Source organism: Myotis yumanensis, unplaced genomic scaffold (genome assembly GCF_028538775.1).
Source record: "Myotis yumanensis isolate MYYU_CA2020_CCGP unplaced genomic scaffold, mMyoYum1.0.hap1 SCAF_7, whole genome shotgun sequence".
Taxonomy (NCBI): Eukaryota; Metazoa; Chordata; class Mammalia; order Chiroptera; family Vespertilionidae; genus Myotis; species Myotis yumanensis.
In genome coordinates this window covers 37,605,553-37,625,097 of record NW_027223758.1, presented here as the reverse complement: position 1 = coordinate 37,625,097, position 19,545 = coordinate 37,605,553, and the positions used below count along the sequence as shown (strand labels likewise).

Here is a 19,545-nt window from a genome sequence, read left to right as displayed (position 1 = left end):
TCCCTACTGGGGATGTGCCCGCAACCAAGGTACATGCCCTTGACTGGAATCGAACCTGGGACCCTTCAGTCCACAGACCGACGCTCTATCCACTGAGCCAAACTGGTTAGGGCTCTCTCTCATTATTGATGTTTCTATCTCTCTCCCTCACCTTTCCTCTCTCTGAAATCAATAAAAGTGTATTTTTTTAAAAAGGAGATAGCCCAATAGGTAAGAAAATAATTTTTTTAAAATGCCATAGCTCTTTAGAGGACTGATTTGTAGAACCCAAGTGTGAGAAATGGTTTTTAGTACCATAATTCAAATGTATGTGACCGGCCTCTTCTAAAGGGTTTTAAACAGTTTTAAACTCTTCCCAATTACTTGTTGAATGGGATTGTTATAAAAATAAGATTAAGTGAAATAAATATCCTGAACATTCCTTCCATAGAAAAGAGGTGTTTGGAGACAGCTGGGATTCAGCTGTCTGCTGCAATCTGTTACAGATTTTGATCAGTAGTTACATGCTCCTCCCCTGGCCTTGAAGGATGCAAATGTGGCCCCAGTCCACTTATTGGCCACTGCTTCCCTTTGTATGCCTCACACACCCCCAGGAAAACTGGAATTATTACTGATCTACCCCTACTTCTGTTCTGCAGTTTTCCTTTCATAATGGCCTCTATTCATAGTTCCTCCCCTTGAGATGCCCTCCACCTTTTGTTGGTTTTGGGGGAGTGAGGGAAAGGTTGATTATTAAGTTTTAAGGATATATGTGACTTTATTCTCAATTGGAGAGGAAAAAAGAATTTTATAGAAAAAAATGAGTTTATTTTTTTAATAATCATCACTCCCAATCTCAGTTCCCTTTTTTCCTGTCACTAGAGGATTTATTTCTCTGACAAGCTCTGTTTCATCATGGGCTTGATGGCTGCCATCTGCCTCAAACTCACATTTATCTAGCTTAGCAACCTTACTGGGAAGAGAAGATCTTTACCTATAATTCTAGGGAAAAGGTCAAGGAAGACGTATTGGCTTAGATGGGTCAGGTCATGGCGGGGGTAGGGTCAGGTCATGGCGGGGGTAGAGGGGGTCACATGCATATACCTGGACCCCTTCCACCTGCACTTTCCTAGAGAGTCCATGTTCTGAAGGTGTTCTGGGCTATTGTGTGTGGGTTAAATCGTCATTCACTCTTTTTCTTCTTATTGTCATCAAAGACTATGTGAAAAAGGTATTAGAGTTGGCTTTGAAGGAGGAAAAGATAGATTTTATGTTGACATATTGCAAGAGAAGCTTCCAGATGAAGAACATGATTTATGAGGTTGAGAGTATGGGTAGTTGAAAAATAAAAGATGTCTGAATGGGTGTTGATTGAACTAGGCTGAAAGATATAAGAGTAAGAGGGGAGAAAACTGAGGATAGAGTCAGAGAAAATGTAATGTAGAACTTTAAAAAGAAAAATGTGTTCTGATAGGTAGAAGGCTGACTAAGTAATTGTGGAGGCCAGTTCTTTTACTAGGGGATTAAATGAGCAAATGAACTTTATACCACTACACAGAGATAAGGTAATGGTGGGAGTATTACATCAAAAATTCCTATATAATAATAAAAACTATACCAAAGGCTCAAATAGTAACTGCTTACTAGATGCAGAAGAAAATTTCATACTAATAAAAACGTTGACATTTCCAAGAGTATGTTGTCATACAAGTTTACCTAACCTCTTTCAGACTGGCCAGAGAGAGGAAGAAGTACTAACAGGCACGTAGTGATCGAAATTTAACTGAGTTCAGAGAGATATGATAAGTCAGATTGTATAGTTCTGGTGATAGCACGTTTAGCTGAAGGAAGATGACTCAGAAAAAAAAGTGAAAGTTAATTATTATTCAATAATGGTAATATCCTAAATGTTTAAATTCTTTAAAAAGACTCTTAAACTACATCTTTGATTAAGAGGAAGACAGTCTAGGATGGAGAAGTGTGTTGGGACCAATATGATTTCAGGTTGTTTTATAAGCCTGGAGAATAAAGGGTCAAATACATAACCTTGGAAATAGTAAATAATCAGAGAATACTGGAAAAGCTCTATGACCAGAGCCTATTAGATGCTACCTGGGCTATGCCCTTGAGCACAGACTCATTGTGTAGTCATATCCTGTAGAATACTAGGGTGCAGGGTGAGGGAACTGCAGAAATAGCCTGTGGAACACATGATATGACTGAAGTGGAAAGGTGTTGGCAGCTTCACCTCTAAATGGCCTGTCTATTGAGTCGGCTCTGTAGCCAGGGTCTCTGCACACTCATCTTTAGATGGAGACTTCAAGCTCTTTACTCACAAGGCCACAAAGGCTACATATAGAAGTCTGTAGGGAGGTGAGTATCTCCTTTTTATATTCTTTGTTCTAATACCAGTTACATTCACAAACTTTGAAATGAAGAGAAACTATATGAATTGCGCAAGCACTCTTGACCCTTTGATACTTTGGTCATGACACAATTAGAGGGTATATTATGGAAGGTAGGAGCTGAAGTCTCCCTAAAAAGTTAAAGTTTTGTTAGTCAATTTTAACTCTGAATTTCATCTAGATTATCAAATGATGAAAAAGTAGTTGCTTTGCCCCATTCCCTCAGCCTACTTTTAACCCATCTGTTATATCTCCCTTTTCATCATTCTTCTGAACTTCCTTCACAGCTCACTATCCCCCATTCCATTCCACACCCTCCCCCACTGCCCCCCTACACACACACACACACACACACACACACAACTATCCCCATCAATTACCTGGCCTCAGGAGGTCTGCTAACCTAAGGGCCAAAGTGTAAACTGGTTTTTCCCTCCAGTCTCAGTAGTACAGCTGAGGCCAAATGAGAATATTTAAACAAGACTCTACTGAAGGAAGATACGACGGAAGGAAGTCTCCAGCAACCAGATTGTCAGAAGGACAAATTGTTGCACATTCTCTTCAATTTGGTTTCTCCTGTAGTGTCACCCATCTGGCAGGGGCCTGCATCGCTCTCCCTCTTTATTCTTTCTTTCTCTCAAAAAATAAAATGGCAGAGAGAGCAAAGCTTCCTTGGGTTCCCTTTTTTTTTTTTTTTTAATATATTTTATTGATTTTTTACAGAGAGGAAGGGAGAGAGATAGAGAGTTAGAAACATCGATGAGAGAGAAACATCGATCAGCCGCCTCCTGCACATCTCCTATTGGGGATGTGCCCGCAACCCAGGTTCATGCCCTCGACCGGAATCGAACCTGAGACCCTTCAGTCCGCAGGCCGACGCTCTATCCACTGAGCCAAACCGGTTTCGGCCTTGGGTTCCCTTTTAAAATCTATCCTCTCTCAGGAGGAAACAAGTCCTAATGTTAGTGCTATTCCTTCTCCTCCAAGTTCTTACACTTTAAATATATAATCTGTTTAGTGCTTCTTTTTTAAAAACCTGTGGTATATTATACACATAACTTTCTGCATTTCATTCAGCATTGTGTTTTTAAGATTTCTCTATGTATTAATGCTCATAGTTCTAGTTCATTTTTATCTGTATTTTATTATATGAATATGTCATAATTCATTTCTCAGTTTCCCTATTGATAAATATTTAGGCTCTTTTCAATTTTTTTTACATTATTAATAAGGCTTCAATGTATATTTCTGTATATGTCTGACCGTATTTGAGAATTTCTTTAAGATTATACCTAAAGGTAAAACTGCTATAGGGTAGACACCTCTAAAATTTACTAGAAATTACTAAATTGTTTACCAGAGTAGCTGGTCCAGTTTACATGCCCACCAACAGTGTATGAGACTTAGTTCTCTACATGTTGGCCAACACTTGGCATTATCTAACTTTAAAAGTTTTGCCGTTCTGGTGTGTCTGAAATCACATTTCTGTGATTTAGTTTATACTATCCTGACTGCTAATACAGTTAATGTCTTCCTTCTCAATTTTCTATCATACCATCTTGTTTATTTCTTTCATAGCATTTATCACAAGCTATTATTATGGGTCAGTTGATTTGTGTGTTTATTGTCTGCCTCCCTGCTAGAACATAATCTCTCTGTGACAGCAGAGACTCTGTCTCTCTCATTCACTGTTTTGTCCCCAGAGCTCAGTCCTTCTGGAAGTAGGAGTTCAATAAATTATTGTTTAATGAATGAGCCTGATTGTGGTGAAGGGAGTTCCTCAGTAAGTCTGACATGACTACAAGAGAAATGCTTATACAGTAACAGGAATTTATCTTTTACTAGAGGCCCAGTGCATGAAATTCATGCACAGGGGTGGTGTGTGTCCCTCAGCCCAGCCTGCACCCTCTCCAATCTGGGATCCCTCTCACAATCCAGGACTGCTGGCTCCCAACTGCCTGCCTGCCTGCCTGATCACCCCCTAACCACTCCCCTGCCAGCCTGATCAATGCCTAACTGCTCCCCTGCTGGCCTGGTCACCCCTAACTGCCCTCCCCTGCCAGCCTGGTCACCCTTAACTGCCCTCCCCTGCCAGCCTGGTCACCCCCAGCTGCCCTCCCCTGCAGGCCTGGGTCTCCCCCAACTGCCCTCTCCTGTAGGCCTGGTCACCCCCAACTGCCCTCCCCTGCAGGCCTGGTCACCCCCAGCTGCCCTCCCTGCCAGCCATCTTGTGTGCACATGGGGGCGGCCATCTTGTGTGTTGGAGTGATGGTCAATTTGCATATTACCTCTTTATTAGATAGGATTCCTTCTATTCAAACCCTATATTTTATTTCATAGCCAGTTAGTGCACAGTACCTGATTCTCTCCTTCATTTCTTCCCCTTTTCAATCCTTTGAATAGGAGGTAGTAATAGTAGAGAATAGCAGGGCTATTGAGTCACTCATGGTTTGATTTGATAGAAATATCTGCTCTAGCCTGGGGCCTATGATTTGAGATACATTGCTCATCACTTAGCCTAAGATTGTTCTGTGCCCTACATCAGAGAAGAAACCAACACTCCGATGAGATTCATTATTACAAAGGAAATTAAGTTGGAAGCCCTTTGCCTTTGTTGGGATTCTTATTGACAGAGTTAATCTTGTCTTATCTACTGTAAGACTTTCTGAGATAGGTGTGGATGACTTTGTCAGCAAAATTTCACTAGGCTAAATATGATAATTTTTTACTTTTGAAAGATACAGACTTTGAAGAAGACTAGAGTAAATTTGTTAACTTATCTACAGTCTCTTTTTTTCCCACCCAACCACTCTTAGTGCTGGTCTTAGCAGCTCTGATTGCATTTTGTTCCAGCTTTGTTCAGTTCCTCAGCTCTGCTCTGACTAATCTTGAACTTTACTCATTGCTTTGGTTAGGATCCTTTAGGGTACAGGGAATATGCCCATTCAAACTAGCTTAAACAGAGACAGTCCAGGGATGTCTCTGAAATTAAGCTAGAACCAGGAATTAGAGCACTGAAAATGCCTGATATTAACTCTCAAGTTTACATCTCTTTCTAGAGAAAAACCAAGCCGAGGGTGGAATCTCTTAGTGCCAATTACAAATTCTCAGGGAAGGAAGCTGACCCAGCATGGACCATATGCCCATCTGACTCCAGTTAGTTGTGGCCATAAGGTTACAGTCTATAAACCTGGCAGCCAACAGCCACTCCTGTAATGCATGGTGACACTGAAGGGCAGCTCCTAGGAAAGGGGAGAGATTTAGGCATACACCCCATAGGTCCGCTGAGCTTACCAGTTGCTGAACATACATTTACTAGTAGAGGTTCTGAAGTCTCTGGCTTTTTACCCAGTAACTTTACATCTTCTGCGTCCTTAGTTTTGCTTACCATGGGTCTTACTGGCTCCTTACTCAACTTGTTGACCACCTTTCCATAGCCAGTTTCAAATATATTATCAACAGATCCCTGATTTCCCCTACTTAAGGAAGTAAGCTTTGTGGATAAGAAGATATATATTTTTCTCATTTATTTATTTGATGTTTATCTGAAAGTAATTAGAAAGTAGGAATATTCTGTATAATATAGCATCTCTCTGGTATGCTTATAGTTCGGAGATGTGTCCTGCCCCAGCTAGTGAATCAGATATGGTGAAACTTCAGCAACCTGGGAAGTCCATTCTGCCTTTGCTGAGACCTTACATTCTCTTGTTACAGGAACATGATATAGAAACTCCTCATGGTATGGTCCACGTCACTATAAGAGGCCTACCGAAGGGAAACAGACCAGTTATTCTGACATATCATGACATTGGCCTCAATCGTATGTATTTGATTTTATATCTTTCCTTTGTATTATAATATTTAATCTCTGTATATTAAATATATACATAAGAGATCCTAGTATTGGAACATAAGTTTTCTTTTCTCTGCCTTTACCTTTCCTCTTCACATTAATGGCAGGATTCAAGTTCCCCATTGAATGCATTTGGGGGATACTGGAATTATATCTCACCTCTGTCAGATTTACTAAAGAACTAAGGTTATATGATGAACTGGTTAAGAAAATAAAACTGAAGTTCGGGGTTTTTTTGGTCTATACTTCTTTTGTTTTTTTTCATACTTCAAGTTAGAAAGTCTAAGATTTGAATTTAACTTAGTGGTGAACTCTTTAATGAATTGGTGAAAGTATTCTTGCTATGGCCTGTCATCAGTGACTTTAAGTGGACTTTTCTAGATGGTAGTATAAGATTCTGGCCCCAGCCACAGGAATACAGTGTCTCTCTATATATTTTCTTTCATTTCTCTGGCTTTCAGAGGAGGTCTGCATTTGAGGCTACAGTCTAGAGTTTTTTTTGTTTTGTTTTGTTTTGTTTTGTTGTTTTTAAATATATTTTATTGATTTTTTACAGTGAGGAAGGGAGAGGGATAGAGAGTTAGAAACATCGATGAGAGGAACATCGATCAGCTGCCTCCTGCACACCCCCCACTGGGGATATGCCCGCAACCAAGGTACATGCCCTTGACTGGAATTGAACCAGGGACCCTTCGGTCTGCAGGCCAACGCTCTATCCACTGAGCCAAACCGGTCAGGGCTGTTTTTGTTGTTTTTTTTTTTTTTTTTTTTTAATATATTTTATTGATTTTCCACAGTGAGGAAGGGAGAGAGACAGAGAGTTAGAAACATCGATGAGAGAGAAACATCGACCAGCCGCCTCCTGCACATCTCCCACTGGGGATGTGCCCGCAACCCAGGCACATGCCCTTGACCCGAATCGAACCCGGGACCTTTCAGTCCGCAGGCCGACGCTCCATCCACTGAGCCAAACCGGTTTCGGCATGTTTTTGTTTTTTAAAAATATATATTTTATTGATTTTTTACAGAGAGGAAGGGAGAGGGATAGAGAGTTAGAAACATCGATGAGAGAAACATCGATCAGCTGCCTCCTACACACCCCCTACTTGGGATGTGCCCACAACCAAGGTACATGCCCTTGACCGGAATAGAACCTGGGACCCTTCAGTCCGCAGGCTGACGCTCTATCCACTGAGCCAAACCGGTTAGGGCTAGAGCTAGAGTGTTTATGGAGAAGTGATTTAATCATTATACTAACAGGTTGGCACTTGAAGCAGTAGCCCCTCCCTTCACCCCAACCTTTTTTAAGATGAATGCTCACAGTCTCCCATATGATGAATGTAAGCAGCCCTAGATACTCACTCTAGCCAAGTTCTTGGACTATATTAGTGTTTCTATGTAAGATTGAAGAATAAGGCACATGAAAAATGACAGCATTATGGGTATAAGATTATCTTGTGCAGCACCAGGATTGGTTTCCACTTTGTAAACATTGTGAAGTATTGAGAATTAATTATTTTCAAGTCATTGAGATATCTGGTATTTAGCTTTTAGGGCAGCTTGAATCAGACAGATTGTTCAGACACCTTTTGGTAGGTCAGTGATTAAAAGGCAGTGAAAGGGGATGATGATACGTAATTTTGTGATCAGTAGTGGAAGTTGGGGACAAATGGAAAGCCTGTTACTTATGAGCATTTTTACTCTTGCAGATAAATCCTGCTTCAATGCGTTCTTTAACTTTGAAGATATGCAAGAGATCACTCAGCACTTTGCTGTCTGTCATGTGGATGCCCCAGGCCAACAGGAAGGTGCACCCTCTTTCCCAACAGGGTAAGGCCATGAGCAAGATCTTTTGGAAGACATGCACTCAGAAAAACAAATGACTGCATTCCAGCTGGATTTTTAAATCCTCACTTGAGGATGTGGATATATTTTTTGTTGATTTTTGAGAGAGAGAAACATTGATGAGTTGCATCCCGTGTGCCCCAACTGGGGATCACACCCACATCCTTTTGGTGTACGGCACAGAGCCCAACCATCTGAGCCACACTGGACAGGGCCCTTCCCAGCTGATTTTAGCACAGTCTACAGGTTATACTTATCAACCAACTATTCTCATATTTCCTCTCCTTGCTCTGGGAGGACTGTTAAATATAATATGTTGAAGAAAACTGCATGTTTTTCCATATCCAGGAATGGCTTTCCAAGATTGGAACCTGTCTTCCTGTAATTGGTAGGCAGAAGTGTCTGGAACGCCCATTTCTCACTGTCTTTTATCTGTTCCTTTCCATCTATTTAAAATCTGTCATTTTGTGTTCCTCCCCAACTACCTAGGCTCGAACTCAGATCCCTCTGAGCTTCCAAAGAGTATTCCCCACTCTACCTCCCAGTCTGGTGACAGGAATTCGAATATCTGTATAACCATTTATTCTGAGAATCTGCCCTATCAGGTAGAGGTGCATTTTTACTGGACTTGGAGCTCTCAGCCTCATCCTAAACCTGCTTTGTGTGGCAGAGCCAGAGTCTCTCTAACTCTTCCCTGTACAGTATGATTATGGAGAAGACCTTGGAAGGAGGAGTGAAAGCACAAGCTGTGGAAAGCTAATTCTTTCCCCCTCCCTTTACTCATCTCCAGAGCTGCCTTTGCCAGTGAAGTTAACCATTGCAGACAAATAATGGCTAACGCTTATATAGTACTTAAACGGTATTCCTGACACTGCTTTATTTCACACTTATTAAGTCATTTTACAACACTCTGGGTTAGGTTTACTATTACTCCCATTTTACAAGTGAGGAAACTAAGGCCTAGAGATAGTAAGTAACTTGGCCGAGATTCTATAACAAATAAACAGCAGAGCAGGGATTTAACCCAGGCAGTCTAGCTCCAGAATACATGCTATTGACTATGTCTAAGTTATTCTGTTTCTCAAACACAAATTGGCCAATGACCAGTTCATATTCAGTAAGACTTGGATCCCACTCCTTTTTTTTACTTTGTGTATAAATGGCTAAAAAGCACTTCATCACTTAAAGCAGCTATTTTCAACCTTTTTAATCTCATGGCACATATAAACTAATTACTAAAATTCTGTAGCACACCAAAAAATATATATTTTTACTGATCTTACCAAAAAATGTATAATTTTTTAAAAATATATTTTTATTAATTTCAGAGAGGTAGGAAGAGGGAGAGAGAGATAAAAACATCAATGATGAGAGAGAATCATTGATTGGCTGCCTCCTGCACACTCCCCACTGGGGATTGAGCCCACAACCTGAGCATGTGTCCTTGACTGGAATCAAACCTGGGACCCTTTAGTCCGCAGGTCGATCCTCTGTCTACTGAGCCAAACCGGCTAGGGCAAAATTTTGATTTAGTCACAATGGATGGCTATTATTGTGTTGGCTGTTGTAATTTTTTTTTTTTTAATATTTTTATTGATTTTTTACAGAGAGGAAGGGAGAGGGATAGAGAGTTAGAAACATCGATGAGAGAGAAACATCGACCAGCTGCCTCCTGCACACCTCCCACTGGAGATGTGCCCGCAACCCAGGCACATGCCCTTGACTGGAATCGAACCTGGGACCTTTCAGTCCGCAGGCCGACGCTCTATCCACTGAGCCAAACCGGTCTTGGCAAGCCGTTGTAATTTTTTATTTGACAATCAAAGGGAAACGAGGTCAGTGCCCCTGACTAGTCAGGTATTACATGTTTTAAAAATTCTTGTGGCACACTGGTTGAAATCGCTGGTTTGTGTTTCAAGCAGAGGATCCTTGATTCTGTAATCTCTAGGTGCTCCCTACTTTTCTCAGATTCCTAGTCTGAATCCATTCCTGGGCATGCTTGATCATTTTAGAATCCATTGGTTCACACCATGAACCAAATTTGAAGGCAATAAAGGAACCTTGTACTATGCCTAAGTGAAACAAACAGCATTCATAATGAGGAGTCCACGATTTGTGACTATGCTTAGGCCCAGTAAAGCTTTGTGTACTTTTGTTTTTAGCTGCCTAGAAATAAGCAGCAGACCAAGAGCTACTTCTTGAATTGATTCTTACTGTTGGAAGTATACTGAACCTGAACCCCAATTGAAGTGATTGTTAGAAATTTGGAAATACCCTGAGAGAGAGCCATATTGCCTGTTCTTTTCCAAAATGGCTTCCTCTGATCCAAGAGACTGCTCTTGAGGATATAAAAACATGTAGGTTCTCTAACCTTCTGTTTAGCATGGCAGACATAGGGAATCACATAGCATGCCACAATCATTTCCAGACTCCACATCACCTCCTTTGAGCCTTTGGTAAAGGAAATGGTTTTATCTAAGAACCCTGTACTTTTCTAGCTGTTCTTGTAATTGGAAAACTTGAGTGCATTCTAATTTAGAAGTTATCCTTCTGGACTTCAGGTACCAGTACCCCACAATGGATGAGCTAGCTGAAATGCTTCCTCCTGTTCTTACTCACTTAAGGTAGGTTCATTCTCACACTGCTTTGTGTGTTCTTTTTAATTTTCACACAAGGGTATGTTTTTATTGATTTCTTTTGAGAGAGAGAGAGAGAGAGATCAGTTGCTTCCTGGATATACCGACCAGGGATCAAACCGGCAACCTTTTGGTGCGCAGAATGATGCTCCAACCAACTGAGCCACCCGGCCAGAACCTCTCATACAGTTTTTAAGGACTTTCTACTATGTGACTGACCTAGGGAATATGATGATGAGCAAAACAGCATAGGCACTACCCTTGTGGTGCTTTCATCTTAGTGGAGGAAATAATTAAAAAATAAGCAAACAAATAATCACAACTAAAGCTGTAGAAGAAGTCACTGGGGGTGTTGTGATAGAGAATAATATCAGGATCTACATAGATAAGGCTAGTTGGGGAATGCCTCTCTAAGAAGGTATCATCTAGCCTCGGACTTAGAGGATAGACAGAGAGCCAAGAAGAGTTTAGACAAAAGGATTGTTATGTCCAAAAGTCCTAGACCAAGTAAGCAAGTGGGAAAAAGGCATGTGGTGAAATTTGAGAAATAGACAAGGACCAAATTACATAGGTCTCACAGATCAGGTAAGAATTTGGGATTTTATTCAAAAGAAAAAATACTGAAGGCTTTTAACCAGGAGAGTGATAATCTAATTTGGTCTTTTTAAATGACCTCTCTAGATATGTAAATTGAGCATCAAAAATGCTGTTTGCATTTTTTTAAAAAGGATTACTCTGGCTGTGGAGAAAATGGGTTGGAAAGAAATGAAAGAAAAAGCAGACTAGTTAAACTATTACAACAATCAGGCTTGATACTGAATATTGGCGGGGGGTGGGAGGGAGGACACAGATGGAAATACTTTGAAGGTAGATTCTATTGGACTTGATGGGTTAGACATGGAGGTGACAGGAAAGTGAACTGTCAAGGATGACTCCCACCCAGATTTTAGTCATTTCATTTAACCCTTAAAGTCAACTTAGAAGTAAATGGTCATATCTTTGTTTTATAGATGGAGAACTGAGGCTCAGAAAGTAAAGAAATTTGACCAAATTCTATATCTGATAAGCATCAGAGCCAGGATTTGAACCCAGTTGTATTCTTTTCCATTTGTCATGCTACCTTCAAGTGAGTTAACCCTATCAATATTTCTGTGTTTCATTCAGTGTGAAAAGCATCATTGGGATTGGAGTTGGAGCTGGAGCTTACATCCTCAGCAAATTTGCAGTAAGTACGTGGAGGATTAGTCTCAATACCCTTGAGACAGTGCCTGGATCACAGCTCTTACTGCTGTGTTAAGTGATCAGGTACTATTGCTTGTCTTATGTCAGTTTTTAAATAAATTTTGTCAGCTCCAGACACAGTTTGTATAAAGCCTTGCTTCATGTTTATAGACCTGAAAGATCACAAATGAGGGCAGTACATCATTAACAAAAAGTAATATTTAGGGGATACTTATGATAGAATTTTGTATAGCCATTAAAATTTTATAAGAAGAGCTTATAATTATGTGATTATGTGATTCACATATACTAAAATGTTAAAATTAAAATACAGATTCACATAAAATTTGTCATATGCATAGGAAAGGACTAGAAGGAAATATACCAAAATATTGACAGGGATTGATGTTGTGTGGTAAGATAATTAATATCAAATTTTGTTTCCTGCTTTTTATAATTTTTCTGTTTATCAAATTTTCTATAGTGTGCATAATCAGTGTAATCAGAGGAGGGAAAGTAAGCTAGAGAGTTTTGAGTGTACATAGAAAGGTTCCTATTGATTTTTATTTAAGAAACTTTTTTCACATGCCTCCTAGGTGAGAGGACAATCTTCTGGGGATGGTATATCATCTATTCATGTGTTTTAAAAAAACAGCTTAAGAAGCCCCTATTGGGAATAAAGGTAAAGGATGTCCCAAAATTCACGCAAGAAGTAATTTTGATAGAAAACACAGGTTTATAATTAAAAATTGTAAATTTTTTATTGATTCATAAAGTATACAGTATAGGGTTATATATGGAATAGCATATCGGGTAAATGGCCTCCACGGCTTTGCTGGCACATACGCACTCTTTTGTTGAAATTTTCCATGACTGTTTTGCATAAATGTGGCTGAATTTCATTGATACAGGGCTCAATTTCCCTCTTCAAGGCGTGGGTGGTCGTGGCCTTGTTGGCATAAACCTTAGACTTCAAAAAACCCCAAAGAAAAAAGTCCAATGGCGTTAAATCGCATGATCTGGGCGGCCAATTCTGATCACCAAAACAGGAAATTACACGACCAGGAAATGACTCATGCAGTAATTGAATTGTTTCTCAGGCTGTATGGCATGTGGCACCGTCTTGTTGAAACCACATGTCATCCACATCCATATCTTGCAATTTAGGCACAAAAAACTGGATTATCATGTCGCGATAGCGAGCACCATTAACTGTTATTGCCTGAGCAGCCGCATTTCGGTCACGGAAAATTTCAACAAAAGAGTGCGTATGTGCCAGCAAAGCCGTGGAGGCCATTTACCCGATATGCTATTCCATACATAACCCTATACTGTATACTTTATGAATCAATAAAAAATTTACAATTTTTAATTATAAACCCGTGTTTTCTATCAAAATTACTTCTTGCGTGAATTTTGGGACACCCTTTATATAAATGTGAAATAGCCAGTTTAAGCCTCATCAGCCCCTTATGCCAAGTAGTTCCAAGGGCACTTCCCCCAGCAGGGAAGACCTACCATGAGCTAATCAACTGCAGAGATACCGAGTGCCTTCTTCTGATGTAGAAATCTATGTCTCTCCCATAGATCCTTGCAGGGCAAGATTATTTGACAGCAATTTAAGAAACTGGTTTTCCAGGTGCTAAGTCAGATTTAAAGAGCTATTTTTCTGAATAGCCTCCCTTATACCTCTCTGAAGTCTTACTTTCAAATCTGCATTAAGGCATAATAAAAATTAATTAACCGTGCTCCATTATTTTTGGAAGAATGCTGGGAGTGGAACTTTCATACTATTGTCTTTGTCGTCTTTTTCAGCTCAATTATCCAGAGCTTGTGGAAGGCCTTGTGCTCATTAACGTTGACCCTTGTGCTAAAGGCTGGATTGACTGGGCAGCTTCCAAAGTAAGCACCAAATGGTATCTGTTGGCTTATCTCTTGGTCCCTTCTCAAAATGACTTAACTGTTTTAGTTTTATTTTTTCATTGAGGGATATACAGTTAAGGGCAAGAAGTTTTAAATACACAACTTGATAAATATTTACATTTGTAATCACACCCAATCAGTATGCAGAATAATTCCAGCTCTGTTCTTAATGCTTCCTCTCTTTTCCCAGAATAACTGTTACTCTGACTTCTATCACCATAGATTGGCTTTATCTATTCTTTTTTTTAAAAACATATTTTTATTGATATCAGAGAGGAACGGAGAGGGAGAGAGATAGAAACATCAATGATGAGAGAGAATCATTGATCAGCTGTCTCCTGCACAACCCCTACTGGGGATCGAGCCTGCAATCAAGATATGTGCCTTGACCAAGAATTGAACTGTGACCCCCCTGGTTCACAGGCTTGAACCTGTGGTTGCCTCCTGATGCTCAACCACTGAACCACACCAGCCAGGCAGGCTTTATATATTTTTAGACTTCATATAATAATAATAAAATAATGTATTACTTTGTATCTAGTTTTTTATTTTTTTATTTTTATTTTTTAAAATATATTTTTATTGATTTTTTTTACAGAGAGGAAGGTAGAGGGATAGAGAGTTAGAAACATCAATCAGCTGCCTCCTGCACACTCCCTACTGGGCATGTGCCCGCAACCAAGGTACATGCCCTTGACCGGAATCGAACCTGGGACCCTTGAGTCCGCAGGCTGACGCTCTATTCACTGGGTCAAACCGGTTAGGGCTATATCTAGTTTTTTAAATTCATTATTGTTGGTTTCATTTATGTTGTGTGTAGCAGTTCTTTTTAATTGTTGTTTAGAAGTCTGTTGTGTGAATTGTTATGTGGTTACTGTGAATAAAGCTCCTGTACACATTCTTTTATCTGTCTTTCATGGACATACATATTCATTTCATTTGGATCTGTATCTAGGAGTGGAATTGCTGGGTCATAGAGCAATTGTCTGTTTAGTTTTAGTAGATAACTGCCAATGTTCCAAAGTATTTGGCCAATTTACATATCAGTAATGCATGAAAGTTCATTATTCCACATACTCCCCAACATTTGATAGTTTGTTTATTTATTAATTAACTTATTGATTGATTTCAGAGAGAGAGAGAAAGAGAGAGAGAGAGAGAGAGAGAGAGAGAGAGAGAGAGAGAGAAACATTGACTTGGTTTTCCATGTACGTATTTATGCATTCATTAGTTGATTCCTGTGTGTGCCCTGAACAGGGATTGAACCCGAAATCTTGGCATATTGAGGATAGTCCTTTTAATTTTTATAAAAGATGGGCAGTTTTATTTGTAATATTAATTTGTTTTTATATGATATCCAAAAGCAAAATAGCTTTCATTATTAAACAGTTTTTAATTGTAGCATCTATTAAATTTTAAGCTGTGCTTATGGGTAAATAAAACTTGTTTTTTTGGGAGGGGCGTGGTTTTGTCTTTTTTAATCCTAACCTGAGAATATGCTTATTGATTTGAAAGAGAGAGACACACATCAATGTGAGAGAGAAACATTGATGGGTTGCCCCTCATACGCGCCTCAACCCGAGATCGAACATGTAACCTGGGTATGTGCCTTGACCAGGAATTCAACCCGAAACCTTTTTGGTATACAGGATGACACTCCAACCAACTGAACCATGTGGCCAGGGCAAAGCTGGGTTTTAATTTGTATTTCCCTAAGGGCCCATGATGTCAAACACCTTTTTAAAAATTTACTGGCCATTTGAATATCATTTTATGATGTGACTATTCAAATCTTCTACTCTTTTTTTTATTAAATTGAGTTGCTGATCTTTTTCCTATTGATCTATGAGAGTTTCTTGCATATTCTACATATGAATCCTTTGCTGGGTGCATGTAAATCTCTTCTCCCAATCTGCAGTTTACATTTTCACTCGTTATTGTTGTTAATCCTCACCCAAGGATATTTTTCCAATGATTTTTTAGAGAGAGTGGAAGGGACAGGGAAAGACAGAGAGAAACATCAATGTGAGAGAAACACATCAATTGGTTGCCTCCTGACCGGGGCCAGGGAACCTGCAACCGAGGTACATGCCCATGACTGGAATTGAACCCGGGACCTTTCAGGCTGATGCTCTATCCACTGAGCCAAATCGGCTAGAGCACATTTTCACTCTTTTAATGAGTGAAATTAATGAATGAGTCACTCTTCAATGAACCCAAATAGTTTAACCTGTGCTAAAGATGTGTGCATTGTCATGTTAGCTATCTGAAAAATGAAGGTATTTGCTATCTAGATAGAATTCTATCTAATATCTCTTAGAGATAGGAAGCTACAGGATATGCTAATGACCTTACAAATATAAACAATCTCAACAAAAACCAGACAGATAAAAGGGATAAGTATCGTTTTGAAGTGGAAAAAATTAGGAGAAAAATGTTGAAAATGCAAGAACATTCAGTAAACATAGCAGTTTCCTCTCACTCCCTGAAATGAAGACAAACAAAAACTGAAAGAAAGAAATTTGTTTCTGTCTCTTGGATGGCTTGAGAGTGGTTGTAAGTCGATTTTTATTATCCATAAATCCAGTGTAAATACAAAAGTACAGGCAGGAATGAAGTAACTAATAGCTGTGACTTCTTGGTCTTAAATTTTCCAAGAAGTTATGGCCCCATTTCTTCCAGCTGCTAACTTCAAATAAGATTATATTATTACTCTGGAAGACACTTCATTTTTTCCTGACTTGTTTCTTGTTTTCATGTGTATTGAAAGCACCATCTCATGAAAAATATGTGAGCCCGGGCTGGTGTGGCTCAGTAGTTGAGCGTCAACCCAGGAACCAAGAGATTGCTGGTTTGATTCCCAGTCAGGGCACACGCCCGGATTCCGGGTTCAATCCCTAATAGGGGTTTACAGGAGGTAGCTGGTCAATTATTTTTTCTCATCATTGATGTTTCTATCTCTCTCTCCCTCTCCCTCTTTCTCTCTCTAAAAATAAAAAAAACCACATATTTTAAAGAAAATATGTGACACTGAGTTGTGGTTTTGTTTGTTAGAGAATAATATATATACAGTACATTGCACTGATTTTAAGTGGACAGCTTGATAAATTTGTTCATATACTTACACCTTTGACACAGATGTTTCTTTTTAGATCTCGGGCTTGACAACCAATGTTGTGGACATTATTTTGGCTCATCACTTTGGGCAGGTAAGTGCCTATTCCAGGCAGGAGAGCTGTGTTTATGGGCTCGCATGCGAAGAAGGGGTTTATCTCAGGAAAGAAGGGGTGGCTTAAAATTCACCTGATCCTAGTGGTGACACTTCCAGTGCAGTGTGAGATGCATGTGACCCAGGAAGGTCCAGTTTTAAGAAAAGGTACTCAGTGCCACATGGCTCTTGGCATTTGGAGAGAGATGAGTGAAGGCAGCCCTCTCACCCTCCCACACACTTGTTCCCTGTAAGCAGCATGCCATCTGTAAATGTTTGACAACATCACGTGCCTCACCAAACATCTTTAGAGCCATAAGTAGGTCTGGGAAAGGCTTCACAGAAATAGAAATTTCAGAGAAAAAAGAAACCTAGAAGTGTTCATGCTAAAAGAACCTTAGAGGTTGTCTTGTTCAATTCCCATGTTTTACTGATGAGGAAACTGAAGTCTCCAGAGGAAATTACATGAATAACAGAGAGAAGGGTCCCAGTTCTCTTTTCAGAGAGAGAAGTGAATTGAAAAATACAATTCTGACAGCAATTACAGTGTGTGTTTTTTCTACACCACCAGCAATTCAACTTAATTATGACACTATCTGCCTGGAGATATCGTCAGATCTCACAGGTTAAGGGATCAGTCCTGCAAGACTGCACTACCGAACCTCTTCACCCCTACTGCAGACACCAGACAGACACAAGTCTAGGTTGTCCCCCATGCTTTTGATGGACCAGCTATAGGTCATAGGTTCCAACAACCCCTCCTTGAGTTCAATTAATTTGTTAGGGCAGCTCACAGAACTCAGAGAAATATTTTAGTTTCTTGGTTACTGGTTTATTTTTAAAGGATATGTATAACTCAGGTATAGTCAGGTGGAAGAAATGCATAGGGCATGGTAAGTGGAAATTCCATACCTTCTTCAGAACTCGCCACTCTCTCAGAACCTCCACATGTTCACAAACCTGGAAGCTCTTTGAACCTTGTCTTTTTAAGGTTTTATGAAGGCTTCATTGCAGTTGTGATTCATTAAATCATTTGTCATTATCTATGGAACTCGATCTCTAGTCCCCACCTCTCTCCCCATAGGTCAGGGGGTGAGACTAAAAGTTCACTAGATTGGTCTCCCTGGCAACCAGCCCCCATCCAGAAATTACTTAGGGGCTTTCCTAGTCACTTTATTAACATAACAATACACATTACTTGCTCTTTTTACTTCTGAAATTCCTAGGGCTTAGGAGCTCTGTGCCAGGGACAGAATGTAGACCAATAATATGTTTCTTATTATAAATCCCAGTATCACAGGTGACCTAGGAAGGAGTGAGGGAATAAAGAGCAATAAGGTTGGAAAACTGAGGTATCTGGAATGGGGAGATGAGAAAAAATAAGAGTAATGTACTCTCAACTGTAGTCTCTGTGTTGGAAGGAAAATGGTAGATGGGGAGAAAACTAGCATTACTGAGTACTCATTATGTGTAAAGCACTTTGATAAGTACTTTAAGGTACAAACTCAGTTATTTTTCACATAGTTCTATTAGATTTATTTTAAAGTGGAGAAACTGAAGGCCAGAGAGGGAACATAACTTGCCACTATTATCCAGATAGATGTGGTTTGAATCCAGGTCAGATTAACTCCAAAGTTAATAATCTTTTTCTTTATTTTTTAAAATATGTTTTTATGCCCTGACCGGTTTGGCTCAGTGGATAGAGCGTCAGCCTGCAGACTCAATGGTCCCAGGTTCAATTCCGATCAAGGGCATGTACCTTGGTTGCGGGCACATCCCCAGTAGGGAGTGTGCAGGAGGCAGCTGATCGATGTTTCTGCCTCTCTATCCCTCTCCCTTCCTCTCTGTAAAAAATCAATAAAATACATTTAAAATATATATATATGTTTTTATGGATTTTAGAGGGAGAGGAAGGAAGAGGAATAGAGAGATAGAAAAATCTATCACTGCCTCCTGCATGCCCCGTACTGGAGATTAAGCCTGAAACTTGGGCATGTGCTCTGACTGCATGGGTTCACACTCAATCACTGTGCCACACCGGCTGGGCTTTCTGTTACTTAGAGTATATTTTATCAAAGTTACAAATTTACATATCTTTTAGAGTAGAGAAGATCTACAGAGTTTATTACAAAGGATCTGCCATCCATTCTATTTCCTGCTTCTTAGATTCTTTTGGCTGTTTTGGGCTTTGCCTCCATATCGCTTTCTTTTTAGTTGAAGTATAATTTACATAAAGGGAAAAAATCATAAGTACATCTCATTGACTTATATACATACTAGAGGCCCAGTGCACAAATTCACGCACCAGTGGAGTCCCTCCGCCTAGCCTCTGGGATTAAGCCGAAACTGGCTCTCCGACATCCCCCAAGAGGTCCCAGATTAAGAGGGGGCGCAGGCCAGGCCAAGGGACCCCACTGGTGCATAATCAGGGCTGAGGAGGGACTACCGTGGGAGTGCTCCAGGGCATGTCCAGCC

General features: G+C 39.9%; 1 protein-coding gene across 4 annotated transcripts in view; it reads left to right on the top strand.

Annotated features, from left to right (window-relative positions):
• NDRG3 (NDRG family member 3) overlaps positions 1–19,545 on the top strand; it is an 81,859-nt gene that overhangs the window by 33,701 nt on the left and 28,613 nt on the right. For 3 of the 4 annotated variants that reach the window (XM_070420248.1, XM_070420247.1, XM_070420246.1), the window contains exons 4-9: positions 6,099–6,204; positions 7,947–8,067; positions 10,644–10,706; positions 11,883–11,943; positions 13,755–13,841; positions 17,015–17,071. In XM_070420248.1, the coding sequence (XP_070276349.1) occupies positions 6,099–6,204; positions 7,947–8,067; positions 10,644–10,706; positions 11,883–11,943; positions 13,755–13,841; positions 17,015–17,071 (495 nt within the window). The remainder of the gene's footprint in view (positions 1–6,098; positions 6,205–7,946; positions 8,068–10,643; positions 10,707–11,882; positions 11,944–13,754; positions 13,842–17,014; positions 17,072–19,545) is intronic. The other variant, XM_070420249.1, reaches the window with a different exon arrangement.